A 16,836-nucleotide genomic window follows, 5' to 3' on the forward strand; every position below is an offset into this window, starting at 1 on the left:
GATGTCTTCATCTGCTCGGTGGGCTCTGATTGGTCTTGACCACCGGTGGTTCGCCCTCTTATGTGGCATCAGTTTGTAAATTCTTGAATATCAGCAGTATATGTTAATTTTTGTCAGTGATGTAACCTTATATCTTGTCAGTCGTTTCTATGCAGCTATGTTACGTGTTCAAGTTAAAGTATGTAATAGTTTGCTGACAATTTTCTGGTTTATATCTTTGTAGTAAAATGAGGGGTAGTCCCTTTACAATTAAACAATGTTTCTTTCTCAGTTTAAGTAACACCTGAGTCCACTCTCTTACCAGGGCCTGGATGTCAACATTTACTTGAAATTTCAACCAGTCTGTGGGTTCCTTTGTTGATGCCCATCAAATGTCAGTGCCATGCTTCTTGGAGAGAAGTAGTCTGAATTACGTCTTAAGAGATGGCAGTGAATGCAAGCATAATGTGTATAGACAATAAAGAATGGAGAGAGACAATCTATGATTTGGTTAATTTGACTAATGATTTATTGCTTCTTTGCAAATATCATTTTGCATTCATTAAAAATCATTCATATACAAAATAAACCTATCCTGCTTGATTGTTAGAGCATGCTCTCGCAATGACCAGCCTTACTGCTGCTGGGTCAAATGGCTTGTACAGGGTGCAGCCTTTACCTCAGACTTTGTTTCACACAGTGACATGAGGCCAAAGCTCAGAGGGTCCATCAAACAGAACAGGTGAGGTCTGGGGGACCTCATCTATGAACATACAACAAACAAGTGCTCCTTCTGGGTGACACACGTAATATTTACTATGTGTACACAAATTATGTTACCGTTACAAGACCGTTTCTCAAAGAGAGCGTCTTAGAAAGCATGTCGCTCCCAGCATTGAAGACAAGGAATTGGCTATGGTTTTAGAAGCAGATATCCAGCTTGCTCTTGTGAGGTTGCCATTAAGAGGCACATAGTAACAGCTTCTAGGAACTAGGCAAACGTGTCTACGGTCTGCGATGAAGATGGAAGTCATAGCTAACCTCTCACTAAAGAGAACAATTTACACCGAGACACATGGTTCAAAGCCTTAAACAACAGTAGCAACAAAAGAAGGATTCCAGCACAGAAAATGACGGCCAGTGTTTGGCAGATTAAAACATTTTTTTAAAAAGCGTGAAGAAAATGAGGCAGCCATGGAATGTGGTGAAAAGGTTTGCTCCATGCACGCTGGTGAGATACAGTAAGTTTCTGTGTTAGAGCAGGTTTGTGACGTTTAGCTACATTCCGCTGCTGGCATCTATTGAGGTCATTTAGCGCTTCCTCTTGTGCAAATAACTGCTGTCATGGGCAGCCTATTCTAAATTATGTACAAACTACTTACTATATATTCTTCCCTAAGCAAATTATCTACGTAAAGGCCTGATCTGCAATAAAATTCTGTTATTTTTGTCTTTTAAATAGTGCTGCTTATGGCTCAGACAATGTTTCAAAGAGATTGAAGGTGTGATGGCTATAGACAATCTGACATAGGTGTATTTCTTCATCGATGCCAACGTTATATAGAACAAGCCTCGGTTGAGAAAGGGATATCACCGTTTTTAATAACATATTCACACCAACTGCACTCTAGAAAGACAGCGAGTACTAGAAGTGCAGACAGCTGGAGTACATTTGATGTGAGCTGCTGGTCAGGTAAATGCCAGGGTTGGAGCACAGTGTTGTGAATGGCCTAGTTAGGAATGAAGAATTTAAACGTGACAAACAGGAAAGAGAGACAATGCAACTTGAAACGCACTGCAGGAATGAGGAGGGCAGGGTCATGCTAGAGAGACACCACCAAAATAGCATTACAGACACTTTCAGAAGCCCCTCAGCCAGAATGCGAGAATCGTGTGTGGCTGCCCCCCGCTACGAGGTCAGTGAGGAGCAGGCGCAGAAGTGGCTGGGACACAGCAGTAGGGTCACAGCACGCAGTATACTACTGTTACACAGGTTGTAGGGAGCAACCGGACTGGCACAAATTCTTTGAGTCCACGTTTAATAGGAGTCTTACACTGGCCTGCCTCTGTCACGTGTTAGTAATACTCTGCATGTTATAAAACAAGTGCGATCTAAAATGGATGCGGATCTGATCGGATCAGAATTCGACTACCACAAACTATGGGTATTGTACAGTAGGAAACAGACCTGGTGCCAATAAATCATAGGGTAGGAAAGTTCAAGTCAGGAGCCATTCCCACTCCACCCAAGCGCATGTGCACCCTGTCACTGGCAATGAAACGTGGCCAGGAGTTCCGAGCAGACACGCAGCACAAGGTATGTTTCACTGCTCACCACTCTTCAAAAGTCTTAAATCCTCTGCAGGAAAGATGCAACCTGCTGCATTAGTACTCATGAGCGAAGTATTGTACCTTGCAGACAAAGGACTGGCAGAGCTGTCATTCGTAGGAAAGTACCAATGGGCACTTGTGACATAATGCAGCACAGTTTTTTTCTCTACACTTTATGTCAGACTGGTGTACGCATGTTAACTTTAGGAGGCACAGAAAGACTACCCTGTTCACATTTGGGGTAAAAGGGAGGAGAGCAGTGGTCGAAGCAAGTTATGCCACTCTATCTGCATCGGACTTTGGCCTGCAGACATATGCATCATAGTAACTCAACAGATAAATGCTTCGGCCCAACAGGACAGCTGTCCTTTGTATTATCACAGTCATTAACGTCTCCTGCCTCAGACAGTAGACATGTATCTATACTATTACAAATCATAAATATTTCACTTTAAACAGGACTATCTTCCCAATAAACTGACTGCACATGTTTGGGCACTGAACAACAAAGCATATGAGGAGACAATAAAACACAAGCAAGTGGGGCCCAAAGAATGGAAATCATAGAAACCAAAGAAGATGCCAAGAAATCTACAAAAACACAATAAGGAGAAGCAAACAGAAAAATATAGACTTCAAAATGTTATCAGATGGAGATCAAATAGTGAAACAAGGGGTGGGAGGTCAGGGAACAGAAAGGACAGAGGACCGCCCCCCAGTGAAGGGCAAAGAGGAGAAATGGCTGTAAACAACTCCTGAGACCCCATGGTCATAGCAAGGATATCTGAAATGGTACAGGATTATGATATCACCAAAATCAGAGCAAAGGGAAAGAAAGAGTTTGAAAAGGAACACATCACAAGTACCAAAGGTCAGCATAAGGAGGAAAGTCCCATAGGAAGCTCTGGAGAACCCAAAGGAAAGAGCAGCATATCCTGACAGTAATGAGAGAAATGGAGAAGTGGAAAAGACATCATTTGGGAAAATGGCCACAGTGCTTCTCTTTGATACAGGCTCTGATGTTACGCATCAATAGAGACTCAAGGCCAACCCTTTCCAAGGCATCAACTCCTTAGGACCACCTATACAATAATATCCCAGTTTCAGCTAACACCCCATGGCAAGCCGTCCCCTTCCATCTGTTCTGTGGTTCTTAGCAGTACAATTACAGTCTCTTTCATTATCATCTCTGGCCAATTGAAGTTTGCTCGTGGTGACTTTAACAACCTCTCAATTGTCATTACTATACCAGGGCAAGTACTGTTACTTAGCATTAAATGTCAGGAAAAACTCTGGTACAAAAAGGATTACATTCTTTGTAGGTTAACGAAACATGTCTCCCAAGTTGCATTTCCTATTCTGGGTTCAAACCAGGCTCGTCTGACCCCTTTGAAAAAATTATTTATTATCATAATTAATCTTCAAATCCATTAAACAAGGGCTCATTCAGCTGTACCGTAATGAGCGATTCAACGATTCATTAAGAGAGAGCAGATGCGGCCCATCCTTTAGGGCAGAGGGCCACCCCCCCCCCCCCAACAGCCACCAGCCCCCCCACCTTTTGCCGCTCATGAAGAGTGTCTGTCAGGCTGAACAAGGGTCAGCCTGACAGACACTCTTCATTTTCAGCTCAAACAGCCAATAGTGAGACATGCGCCATTTTGTTTGCGCAGACTCCTGCCTGCCTGAGCTGAACTTTGCTGGGATGAGGAGGTCACAGCTCCTATGGGCGTGACCTCCTAGGCTCAGCAAAGGTGCCTCGAGGCCCTCCCCTGGGTGACGAGGAAAGTGTCACCCAATGACTTCGACCTGGGTGCTTCAGGTCTAAGCCCTGAAGCGCCTAGGGCGAGTGTCAATCAGTGACACTTTGTCACAGAGTGGGGTGGGGTCAGCAGTCTTAATGACCCCATCTCACTCTGTGACGAGGCTGGGACTGCTGCCTTCCCTTATTGGCTGACCTATGCCAAGGAGGGAAGGCAGCAGTCCCAACCCTACTGGGACCTCGAGGCTGAAGGTAAGTGTATGTGTGTGATGTTTTCAAATGAATGGTGAGTGCGTGCATGTTTGAATGTTGTAAGTGTTGTTAAATGGATGTGGGTGCGTGCATGTGTGAAAGAATGAGTGATTGTGTGTGATGTTTTAAAATAATGTGTGTGAAAGAATGAGTGTGCGTGAACTTTTCAAATCAATGAATGATTGGTGCGTGCATGTTTGAATGTTATGAGTGTTGTTAATGGATGTGCGTGCGTGTCTATGTGTGAAAGAATGAGTGTGTGTGTGTGCGCTTCCCGCCCGCCGCCCCTCCCTCCTAAAGCTGCAGGCCGCCACTGAGAGAGAGCTTCTTCAACAAGCAACAACCCCCTTGGTACTTGGTAGGGGGGGAAGGGCACTTCGGCTCCCAGGAAATCGGCATCAGCCTCCGCCTGCTTCTTTATTTAATTCCTTCCCCTTCAGGGAGCTTGCCCGGGGGGCGAGTCATAGGTGGACACAGAGGTTTAAAACGGGGATTACCGTATACCCAGCCCTCTGTTTCCTCATTTCCACCAAATGTCAGTTGTTGCCTACTCAGTGCCGCATCTTTCCACGCTCTTGCCTTCTTAAATTGGAGGTTAACAGTGTAGTTTATAGACAGGACAAAACAAAGTTGATGAAGAAAATATTGGGTCTTCTGTGGATTTAAAATGTTTGTAAATTGCCTTTCGATGTCGGTTTGGTGCTGGAATACGGTATCGGTGTCAGTGGCCCTAATCTTCTTCGGCTACCCCCAGGGTTGCTCACATTGTGGTGCATCCACTTGCTGGGAAGACTGTGGTGAAGCTCGATAGCTGCTGGCCTTCCCTGTTATCTGGCATCGCTATATAAAGTTCTGAAGTTGTCACAGCACAAATAACTGTTATCGAACTATAAATGATGCTTATTATGCATCAGTGCTGTGTGAACCCAAGTTATATGTCTTTGTGGGGGAAGTGATGATTACATTTTCTGATACTCTTTGGGATCAGATTTATGTAATAAACTAAACGGTAACCGGTTTATATCTCAATGGTGGTCCTATCTTCTTCTTGTGTCTGCACACTAAGGACCGGTAAGCAGTGGCGGGGTCTGCTCTGCTCACAGACGGGGGTGCTACTCAGGGACCTCATCATCTTAAAAGAAGGACCGGGGCTAGGCAACCTGCATCGGACTGTTGTGTAGCACAATACGACCACTGCTGTAGAATACACAACAGACCACCATAGGGGTCTATCCAAATTCACAGTAGTAGCGAACGACAGGCTCCACTCATCCCCAGGAGTAGCACAAGTACTTAAAAATGCCCATTTCACTAGTGGAAGAGAACGAGCTGCACTCACACCTAGGACATGTACTGTGACTAGGGCCGATTCACAGTGGTGGCAGAAGATGTACTGCGCCCAGGCCTGTGGTGAGGCCCCCAGGATACCGCTGGCAGACAGACTCAAGTAACGCACACACAGTAACCAGTTCTGGTGCACAGCACTTGCCACCTCTGCTGCACTAGGTGAGGCGTCCACGTCATTTACAGTACAAATAACCAGTAGATATAGTTAACACAAGCTATAGTGTCAATATACAATCTTCATAGAGAGTTAAGAAAGGCTGAATTAAAGCCATGGGCTCAGGGCTGCTATGACCAGGGGAATGAATTGCAAATATTAACGTTGAATGCTCTGTGGCCTCGTCAAGGGTATGTAGCGCTGTATAAATGCTGTAGTATAATACCAAAGATTCAGACCAGGTGCAGGAATCTGGGCATATGAACGCACTCCACCCCCCCACCCAAACCCCCCCCCCGTACCTGAGGTGGAATCTTATGAGTGAAATTAAAGACTGGGATCTGGTGAGGGATTAGAGGACAAACAAAGAGGCAAGTCATACTAGTCTGCAAGATCACAAAGCATCTGCCCTGTGTCTGAGAGGACAGACAAGAAGGAAGTGAGCCCAGTGTCTAAGAGGACAGACAGACACAGAGGAACTATGCCCTATGCAGGGACGTGCAGACTGATGTAAAGTATGTCATGGACGTCAATGACAGCCAGACGTAGAAGCCTACCCTACATTATGCTGGGATCCCCCTTTCTACCGTCGGTCTCAGGAGTCATGAAGCCAGCGGTAGGAACAGAAAATGAACAAGGCTCCTAAAACCATGCGTATGTCTACAGTTTCCACTCCTTACTCTCCTCACAGCAAATAAGAAAGAATAAGAGGCATAAAAGGGGACACACGGTGACATAATCGGAGGTTCAACGGTGTGTGATGTTACTTCCTGCTACAGCTGCCATTTTGATAAAACAACATTAACAACATATGTTATGCGAGAACAAGAAAAGCCAAGCCTTGTTATCAGATTGACAGACACAAAGTAGGTACACTTTATGTCAGATAGGAAGATGGACAGATAAGACCCGCATCTCACCAGGACAACAGGCAGAGGAACTGCATTCAACCTCAAAGACAAAGAGATATCGGGCCGTGTACTGTAAGCGCACACAGACTTTGGACCAGTGCCTTGTGAGGAGAGTGGAAAGGAGAGAGGAAATGCCCAATATGCTTCTGAGGACAGATGGCCAGACAAGAGTACAGTGGCTTGAGAGGACAGACAGAGGAATTGCACTTCAGTCTGGAGGGCAAAGGACTGCTTCTTGTGTGTGGAAGGGCACCTGAAAAACATGGAGGAGCAACACTGTGTGCCTAGGAGAGGAAACACATAAACAGGGGAATTATAAGACCAGACTGAACAACCATAAAATCACAGTGATATAGAAATACAATTAAAAATGAGTAACAATGAAGTTGAAAAAAATAAAAAAAGATCTTAAAAAATAATTATTTTCTCTCTAAAGGTGACGCTTCATTAGAGGCTTCGATACTTCAGGGCTCCGTCTCAGTATCTGTTAGGAAAACATAATTAAAAGTGAGATTTTATTTACCCCCACCGGAGTTGAGATGAGAGAGCGGAAAGTTGAAGACAGAGGAGTGCACAGAGAAAGGCTGGAAGTAGGTACAGTGTAAGGGAGGAACAAGGAGAGAACGGAGAGGAGAGAGTCCAGACTAGAGTTGGCGGGAAGAGAGGACAGCCAAAAAGAAAACCCAAGAAAGTGCCGTTTCAGAGTTAAAAAGAGCTGCGAAGAGACTGGAAAGATGAGGAGAATTGCGATGAGAGAACAGTGATTCTAAAATGAAGCTAAAATGTGAGCGAGTGGGGGAAAGAAAGTATGAGGGGGAAGTGACACCCATAAACTAGCAGAGAATAAAGCAGTGTAGAAGGCTGAGAGGACACAAAAAAGAGAGCATACTGGAGAAGATCAAAATCATGCTGGACGAAAGGAAAGCCAAGAAGGCAGCAAAAAGGAGATCCAGAAGGAGACGTGAAAAAAGAACTGAGAAGAAAAGAGAAGCAAGAAGAGAGCCAAGAAGAGAACATTGATCATCAACAGAAAGCTGAGAAGAGAGTGAAGCAAAAACATGATGATAGCTGAAAAGAGATCGAAGAAACGAGGGAAGTAGAAATATGAGGACACAGAGATGAAACCTTGAAGGACAACCATTAGGACAGTAGCAGAGAGAGTCTAGAGGAAAGAAAAACACATAAACAAAAGCACAAAGAAGATGGCCGAGATGAAGGGTGAGAGGGAGACTGGTAGCATAAAGAACAGTCAAATAGGAAATCAAATGGAAAGGCCCGAGCAGAACAGAGTACAAACATAAAATTAGCCTGGGAGGGAGAAGGGAGAGCTGAGAGTTCAGCAGAGTAGAAACATTAATGAAGTTGGTAAGAGAGAGCAGAGGCTAACAGACAGTCAAAATGTCAAATCACATCCAAGAAGGGAAATGAAGAGGGAGAAAGAGTTCAGTAGAAACATGAGGATGATTCCAAAGAGATCACAGAGCATCTCAGGCAGCTAATACAAGAGGACATGAAAGCAGAGAGCTGTGAGAGAAAATAGCGAAGACTTCAAGAGTTGTACAGAAGACAGCTAAGTATAGTCAAGACAAAGGCGTAGAAGAAAGCAGCTAAAATTAAAAATAAGCTGTGAAGAGACCAAAAAAAGAAAGCAAAAGAGATAGGTCAGCAAAGAGAATTGAGGAAAGAAGGCAAAAAGGACATAAAAAGGCGAAAAAAGAGTTAAAGGGAGGGCCGATAGGAGACTAGAAAACAAAAGAAGGGAGAAAGAGCGCTGAGAAAGGAGCCAGGTGTAGACAAGATGAAAGCAGAGAACAGGACACAAACAGAGCAGTAGGGGCGACAATAAGCACAAGTGGGACGAGAAAAGAACTTTGAAGAGATGTGGGTAGATAGTTGCAGAGAGAACTAAGAAGAGGATGTAGCAGAGGGACCAGAAAAGAACCAAAATGGGAGCAATGAAAGAGTAGACAAGGGAACAGTAAAGGTGTCATTGAAGAGAATAAAGACATTTGACAAAAGAAGCTTTCTATGAAGAGGGTGGAAAAGGACACCGAAAGAGGCATGCATATGGATATGCACAGACTCACTTAAAAAACCCCACATGCAAACATAATAAATCACCTCCAGACTTCCTTCTGCCTCCCACTGAGCACAACCTTAGAGTAACCACAGAGGCACCACACCAAGCAAAGTCTAACCTCACTATTTCTCTATTCAGCACAATCATATGTCATCCTCTGAGCTTCTATATATATCTTACATACAGGTCAGGAAGTTGCGACATGTCCATATACAAAATCCAGTGACCTTTCAAAAATGGCTCCTTACCCAACTTACTGACTCCCCATGTACTGAATTTAGACACAGATATCACTGCCACATACTACACCAAGACACAGCAGTAACTGCCCATACACTGTTCCTACATACAATAACACCCCACACACTGTCCCCAGACCGTTCTCCCTAACTTACATATACTGTGCCGATAAAAGCTGTGCCTCCACTCACAGAATATGCAGAGATAGTTTAGGGTACCCAGTGACAGCACTGTGACTATCATCATATTCTGTGCCTATACATAGGTTAGTGACTCCTCATGAACTGTTCTTGAACCATACACAAATTAGCGACCGGTGCACACTCTACCCTGGTACAGCCTGTGGCAACAACATAGTGCATCCATAAATCTTGTCTAGCCACACACACTAGACAGCTCCATGCTTCCCTCCTCCACATTCTGAACCCAGACATCTCTGAGCTCCCCACTCTGTACCTGTAGTAGTTTGGCTTGAAAGGTCCATTTTTGTTAAGTCCAAGGTATTTTGCTTGATCGTCTGATAACTCAGTGAGATGAGCATCAAAGGAAGGCAGGTGCAAGCTGGCCACATATTCATCTATGGGTACAGGAATCATAAACAGAAAAATTAGTACAGGGGAGACCACAACCACCATTAACAATGCAGGTCTCATACTGGTAAGCTTCACTATACATCACACCACACTGGCTGCTGCTGAGAGCCCCTCCTTGTGTCCAGCCATGCCTCCTTACTTTCTGGTGTTTCTAAAGGTGTTTGCTCAAACTGGACATTTAGGCGGATGTAGAAAATCTGCAGGACATTTTGAAAATGCACATACCGACTTTTCAAAATGTCCAAAATCTGCAGGACGTGTCCAAAAGATGCTGATCTGTGTTTTTTTTTGACAAATAAATCTGATCCACAGGTCCTCACAGTACCTACCCAGTACTCCACCACACCGTGGACTCCCAGCTCCTGCCGCCATACCTGCAGTGCCCAAAGCTCTCCTCTTAAACACGCGGCTGCTGCAATCAAATGTGCGAACACGAAATACTGAGGCAGTGTGATCCTGAAGCCATCTCGGACCTCGTCAATCCATTTAAATCCACTCCCTGCCCCTTCAGCTCACTCCTGCAGCTTTCTACTTTCTACCTTTGTGACGCTTTTTCGTTTTTCTCTTCCTCCACCTTTCCTATATGTGTCTTTTGCTCGCAGCAAATGCTTCAAACAGAAGAATAAGCGCCGGCCCTCAAAAATAAGTGCCGGTGCTTAGCACCAGAAACAGTAAGCACAAATTAAGCACTGCATACCTGTAACTTGAGTTTGTACAAGTGGAGTAACAATGGACCCTAGGATGGTAGGAAGAATTTTCCAAGACCTAACTTTTTTTCTGTAGAATTGTGCAAGTTTAAAGAACTTTTACGTTAAAGGCTTTGTCTTCATGCATGCTATTCCCCTCCAGATAAACCGGGAAGCTAGTTTTCATACCGGTTTTTGCCACAATCAACTCGCATGGATAATGATACTCAGATGTCGCTATCCATGCGAATAAAGTTATTAGTATGGCTTACTAGCAGAATAAAGAACACTTGAATGCTGTACAAGTAGAATGTTTACTAAATAAAACACCACCAGAAAAGTTGGGCTGGTGAAAAAAAGCTGTCGGAGTTCCGTGCAAACAGATCAAAGCCCTCCTTCCCCACAAAGCGAACGAGATCTGTTATAGAACTTCACTTGCTCATTCAAAGCGCCCTAAAACCGGATTGGTACACTGCACTATAACTAGGCGTGTTGCACTGTGAAGTGTAAACACACCCTCTAAATGTCCTCTCGTGTGTGGGGTGGTGATTATTCAAGGGCCTAACTCATCATTTTAGCCTTTTAGATTTGTCTGCAGACTTCGTTTCCACTTCATGTCATTTGGGGGACAAACATTTAGCTTTTGGTAACTATAATATTATCCCTGTCAATTATCCATAGGTAAAGCTGCCTTTTGATTATGGTTCCACAATTCTGTTGATGTATCTCTGTCAAGGAGCTGCCTTCAGAAAGCTCAGTCAACGGGCTTTAGCATGCACCTAAAGGTAATCCAAGACCAAGAAGCTGTACATCGCCGAACAGAATAAGTCATCAACACTCTTCTGCAAGTCCCCCTCCAGGTCATGGACGCAAACTTGCCTTTTCTTTTGGGGCCAATCTCGTGAGAGGTCAACCTCGCAGTCAAAGTCCTCCAGTTAGTTTAAATTGAAGTCTGAGCGAAAACATAAGAAAGCAGGACTCAAACCCATTACGCCACTCCGTATTAAAGGGGAGGGCGTGAGGGTGTCATGATATCAGTCTGTTACACTCAGGGTCCCCAGCCATGGAGCTGAATCTCCAACGACCTTGGTATGCCTCGAGTTTCTAGAGCCAGCGGCAACACCGCAGCAAAAAGAGAACATCAGAGAAGCCATGCTGCAGATTTTCGGTGCACTTACGGCTCCCTCTTGCACCCACTGAGTAGATCTTTTTGCCACAGTCAAGAATGTGCGGTGTTTAAGTTTTTGCACATTGAAGTTTCAGTGAGAATGCTCACTAGGACAAGCATTCCAGATGGAATTGAACACAGGCCTCCTGTATTCCTTCCCAACCCTGCCACTCCTTCCTGAAGTTTTGATAAAGATCAGTAACAAAAGGACCCAAGTCATCCTAGTGACTCCGGACTGGGCCAAGCAGTTGGGGTACCCAGTACTTTAAAGCATGCACTACTGTTCCCTAATAGGCTCCTACTTTGAGAGGATCGTCAGCTGATGCAGCAGGGCAGGGGCCCTTCACCTAAACCTGCACAATCTACATCTCCATACATGGAGACTGAGCAGCAGAAGTTGACCTCGTTTGATTTGCTGCCTGGAGTGTTGGAGGTCATGCTCACCGCCAGACTCCTGTCCACAAAGTCCATTCATGTCAGGCTCTGTGACAAATGTGTGGCCTGGTATCTGCAACAGGGACTCTTTACAAGTCAAGCTGTCTGATGTTCTTCTGTTTGTTTTGTCTTTGTCCCACCAAGGCCTTGCAGTGGGCACTATAAAAGGTTAACTTTCAGCCTCTCCGTATTTTCAAGACCGACCGCTCTTGGTTAAATCCCCGGTTATCATGTGTTATAAAAAGATGTGACACACATTTCCTCCCAAACCGTTTGTAATACCACAATGGGACCTTAATTTGGTTTTAACGTTTCTCATGTGCATGCACTTTGAGTTGATGCATAGCTGCTTGCTGTGTCTCTTGACTTTGAAGATTACCTACCTCATTGCGATTTCTTCAGCTCGTCGTATATGTGAACTTTAGGCACTGTGGGTGCAACCACCCTACACTACAGTTTTTCTAGATAAATTGGTGTTGAGAACTCAGATGGCCTTCTTATCTAAATTTGTGACTCCTTTCCACAATGAGCAGCCTATCACCCTGCCTGCGGTCTTTGTCTTCCTCTACCCCTTGAAAGAGGGTAGGCGAGGCCCCATTGGTTGGACCTCAAAAAGGGCTTTGAGTTTTTACATTGTTCCTTCCAAAGTACATCATGTGAACAATAACATTTTGGTGGGCTTATCCGGAGCAGGGAAGGCTGTGTAGAAGAGGACCATGCCAAAGAGGATTCCTCTCTACAAACATCTGCTACACACTGGCAGAGAAGTAGCTCTAAGAAACAGAGAGCCCATTCCACAAGGGCCAAAGCTGCTACCACTGTGTTGCTACATGAAGTGCTTATCCTTGACATAAGGCAGACTTCGAAATTGGCATAAGTGCACACATTCATAAAGCACTACAGCCTTTCAGAGCTAGTTCCATAGGGAATGGCATTTGCTCCTGCAAAGCATTTTGGTCTGAGTTTACTCCATAGACCCTTGACCTTGGGGAGGTACTGCTTTGGTATATATTCTATAGTGAGAAATCTGCATTAGAAGTATCTATCAGAAGAACAAGTTACTTACCTTTGGTAATGCTCTTTCTCGTGGATACCCTGTCTGACTGAAGATTCCTCACTGCCTTCCCATGTACCCGTTCTGTGGACTGGCCCTTTTTCTAACATCTAAAAAGGTCCCAAGTAAGGCATCTACACACTGGTACCAACAACCGATCATGATCCGCATCTAAAGGCTCTGAAAGAGATGAGCAAGAAACTGATGTCTGCGTGCAGTTGTGGCTCTTATATGCAGCTCTACTTTGTCACTTCCAAGGCAGTACAGAGCCAGCGTGGAGTAGCACGGAGCATAAGTGCCTTCTCCTCACTTCTTGAGTACCGCAAGAAGCTGAAGACCTGGATTTTCGAGTAGTTCCACTAGGCTAAAAGTATGGCTAGCCGCACACCTGCTCAGCGCCAGTATACCCTCCTGGGTGATAGTGTGCTCTACAAATCTGTATCACATAACATAACACCTAGTTGTGCATGGGTGCATTGCTAGAAAAGTATCAAAATCGAGGCTGGAGCCTAGGACGAATTCTAAGGTGAGGAATCAGCAGGTAAATAGAGTGCCCACCACAAAGATTCATTACCAAAGGTCTGTAACTTGTTCTTCCATATCTTGCGAGTCATGAGAACAAAGGATGATGAGGCGGATGATGAAGTTTTTTGGATCTCTTCCTGGCCCTCACAACTATCACACAATCTGACATAGCCCCAGTGGCTACTGCTCAAATGTAGTATTGAGAATATTAGATGCTGCATAACATATGTGCTCCAGGTCTTGCAATGTAAAGGTTTTCTTCTTTGGCTGCTCCACGGGGCATAGAGCATTTCAGCAAGGAATCCCAGGGCCCTAAACTACTCTCTTATTGAGTGTGAAATTCTTCATGAATTTACTGAATACCTTCAATTAACATGGCCAAGGTAAGGGGATGTTTAACTTCCTCCAACAATCCTAAATCTTTCCCTTCACCTTTATCTCTGACATATTCCTCAAATATGTACAGCGAGTTTAAGGGAACAACAGCACAGGATCTTGCAAACGGCTTCAAGTCATTTCTAAATAAAAAGTGCTTGTGAGTGTTTAGATAGTAGTTGTGATCATTGTGAAGGTTGTGGTTCACAATGAGAGCCAGGATGACATTGAACTAATCAAGGTTGGGAGTGAGTGCCTGATCAAAGTGGCTCTGGTTAACATTATGGTTCTAGTTGACGTTGAGCTGTTTGTGGATGGCATCAAGGTTGCAGGGGTACAGGTTGGTGGCCTTTGTCTCTGAGGTTGATGGCTTTGGGGTAGACAAATGAGGGCCTTGATGGCGAAGGCCTCAGTACTGATGCCAACTCATAAATGCCCATCATGGCCCAGATTGGTGATAATGGCACTTAAGAATACATGCAGGTTGTGTGGCCGGTTGGGTATCAGGGTTTGCAGACATTCATCACAGTAAGTGATAATGTGTTTACTGTAGTTGGGAGGATTTGAAGCAAACAAGGTAAGATCAGAGGTGAGTCATTTGCCCTTTTCCTCCTTGAGAAGACTTGCCTCATCAACAATGGAAATTTCTTTCCTTGACCACAGAGGAAGAAGGTATTTCAGAAAGGTGATGTGATATCTTGAGCTTATTTGCTCTCTGTAACTTGGGTGCATTAACCATTCAATGTGATGGCTCTCAAACAACTAGGCAAGTGGAATCCTAGAACTTAGGTGAGTGCTGGATCAACTACACTGAAGCACAGCATGAGCGAAACTTCTTAAAGTCATCTTTGAGTCAAGAGTTAGCCTAATGGTGGTGGTCCAGGTGCTTGTGATTGATAAATGAATGGTCACATTGCCTAGTTGCAGCACTGCAGTTGCATTAGATTTCATAGAGTTTGTATTCAGTGTACATTCTTGTGACTAATACGATGTAAGGAATAGTTTCTTACCTGTAACTCCAGTTCTCTCATAGAGGAATTTCCATTATAGTCATAAGTACTGAATAGCCCCGTCCATGTGCGGGGACCCTGGAGCACTTTTTCACAAAAAGGGGGTCATTCTGAGTTCATTGGCTGCTGAACTGAAAACCGCCAATTGACTGCCAGTGCGGTCATGACCCTGCCGGCCCTATTCTGAGTTCACAGCAGGTCCAGTGGACAGAAACAGAGTTTCAGCCCACCAGCCCTGTGGTGAACAGGGCCTTTACATTGACGCAGGCTTCATTAGGGGCTGGCCCCAATGTGGAGGTGCGCGGGTGCATCAGCACCTGTCGCGCATTTCACTGCCCGTAATTCAGGCAGTGAAATGGGCGACGGGGCTGTGCACTGAGGGCCCCTGCACTGCACATGCGAGTTGCATAGGTAGTGCAGGAGTCCCGAGGGGGCCCGAGTCAGCCATTCTACCAGCCTTTCCCTGGTGATGTAAACCGCCAGGAAAAGGCTGGCAGAATGGGACTTCAAATACCGTTGGCAGTGTCAGGTGGACTGTCAGGCCGAAGGTGATCAACCTTCGGCCAGGCGGTCCTACACCCCTGGCAGTATGGGCAGTGAACTGACTGTGATGCAGCCTGTTCACCGCCGCAATCAGAATTTGGCGTTCTGCCCCGCCACCAGGCCGTCAAATTCAGAATGAGGGCTTATATCTTCTTAAGTGCAGATTTTTGCCATTCTTCGGGAAGGCCTGTAGAGTCACTTAAGAGAGAGAAAAATATTATGCAGCCTAAAGAAACAGGCTACAATTGCCCAATTCTTCGTCTTGGACTTAAAAAAAAGGGGCCAGGAGATGATATAGGTATACAATTTCATGATTTTTTTTTAAAACACCATAAATGTCTTTCAGAAACCCTTTACCGCAGGGCAGTATAGCCCCATAGGCTGTCATTATATGAGTTAAAATAGAGGCGGTGTCTTTAAGATACCAAAGTCCACCAGTATACCATCATGCTGAGCAGGTGGCAGTTGCTTCAGTTCTTTTTGAGGCAACATGTGTGTGATATATAGGTCTATTCACTCAACTGGGGAGGAGGGAGGGTTGCTTATGACTGTAATGGAAATTCGCATACAAGAGAAGTGGAGTTACAGGTAAGAAACTATTCCTCCTATCGTAGGGGATTTCCTTTTATAATCATAAGCACTGAATAGAGTAGCAAGCCCATTCCTGCTTAAGCTGGTGGAGAAAACAGAGAAGGTAACTTTGATGAGTTTAAGCACATAGAATTCTAAGGGTGACTTTCCTACTTGAGTGTCTGCTCTGGCATCAGAAATCCAGGCAGTAACGTTTGGCAAATGTATGGAGAGATCTCCACGTGGCTGCTTTGCAAGTATCTGGGATAGGGATATTTCTCAATAAAGCAGCTGTAGAAACTTTACCTCTAGTGAAGAGTGCTTTAGGCTTAGCTGATAGTGTCTTGTTAGCTTTTTGATAGCACAACAGGATGCAGGACACTGCCCCACTTGAGTGTCTGCTCTGGCATCAGAAATCCAGGCAGTAGCGTTTGGCAAATGTATGGAGAGATCTCCACGTGGCTTCTTTGCAAGTATCTGGGATAGGGATATTTCTCAATAAAGCAGCTGTAGAAACTTTACCTGTAGTGAAGTGTACTTTAGGCTTAGCTGATAGTGTCTTGTTCGCTTTTTGATAGCATAACAGGATGCAGGACACTGCCTATCGGGAGATGGATTGTTTAGAAGTGGCCAAGCCTGTACGGACTGGACCATAGTTAAATGAACAATTGGTTTGATCTGTGGATGTCTTGTGTCCCATTGAGGTAGAATTTCAAAACTCTCCTCACACCCAGGGAATGAAGAGATCATTCAGCTTGAGTACAGGGATTCTGAAAGAATGTCGGTAATGATATGGTCTGTTTAACATCAAAATCTGAAAT

The 16,836-nt window shown here is 44.7% G+C and overlaps 1 protein-coding gene across 3 annotated transcripts in view; it reads right to left on the bottom strand.

The window, feature by feature from the left end:
• Nucleotides 1–482: 482 nt before the first annotated feature.
• AHCYL1 (adenosylhomocysteinase like 1) overlaps nt 483–16,836 on the bottom strand; it is a 266,946-nt gene continuing 250,592 nt past the window's right edge. For 2 of the 3 annotated variants that reach the window (XM_069238340.1, XM_069238341.1), the window contains exons 16-17: nt 9,513–9,633; nt 7,086–7,220 (exon numbers count right to left, since the gene is read on the bottom strand). In XM_069238340.1, coding sequence (XP_069094441.1) covers nt 7,214–7,220; nt 9,513–9,633 — 128 coding nt within the window. In that variant the 3' untranslated portion in view covers nt 7,086–7,213. Of the gene's footprint in view, nt 7,221–9,512; nt 9,634–16,836 lie in introns of all 3 variants that reach the window. The other variant, XM_069238342.1, reaches the window with a different exon arrangement.

This window comes from Pleurodeles waltl, chromosome 6, assembly GCF_031143425.1.
Source record: "Pleurodeles waltl isolate 20211129_DDA chromosome 6, aPleWal1.hap1.20221129, whole genome shotgun sequence".
Lineage (NCBI taxonomy): Eukaryota > Metazoa > Chordata > Amphibia > Caudata > Salamandridae > Pleurodeles > Pleurodeles waltl.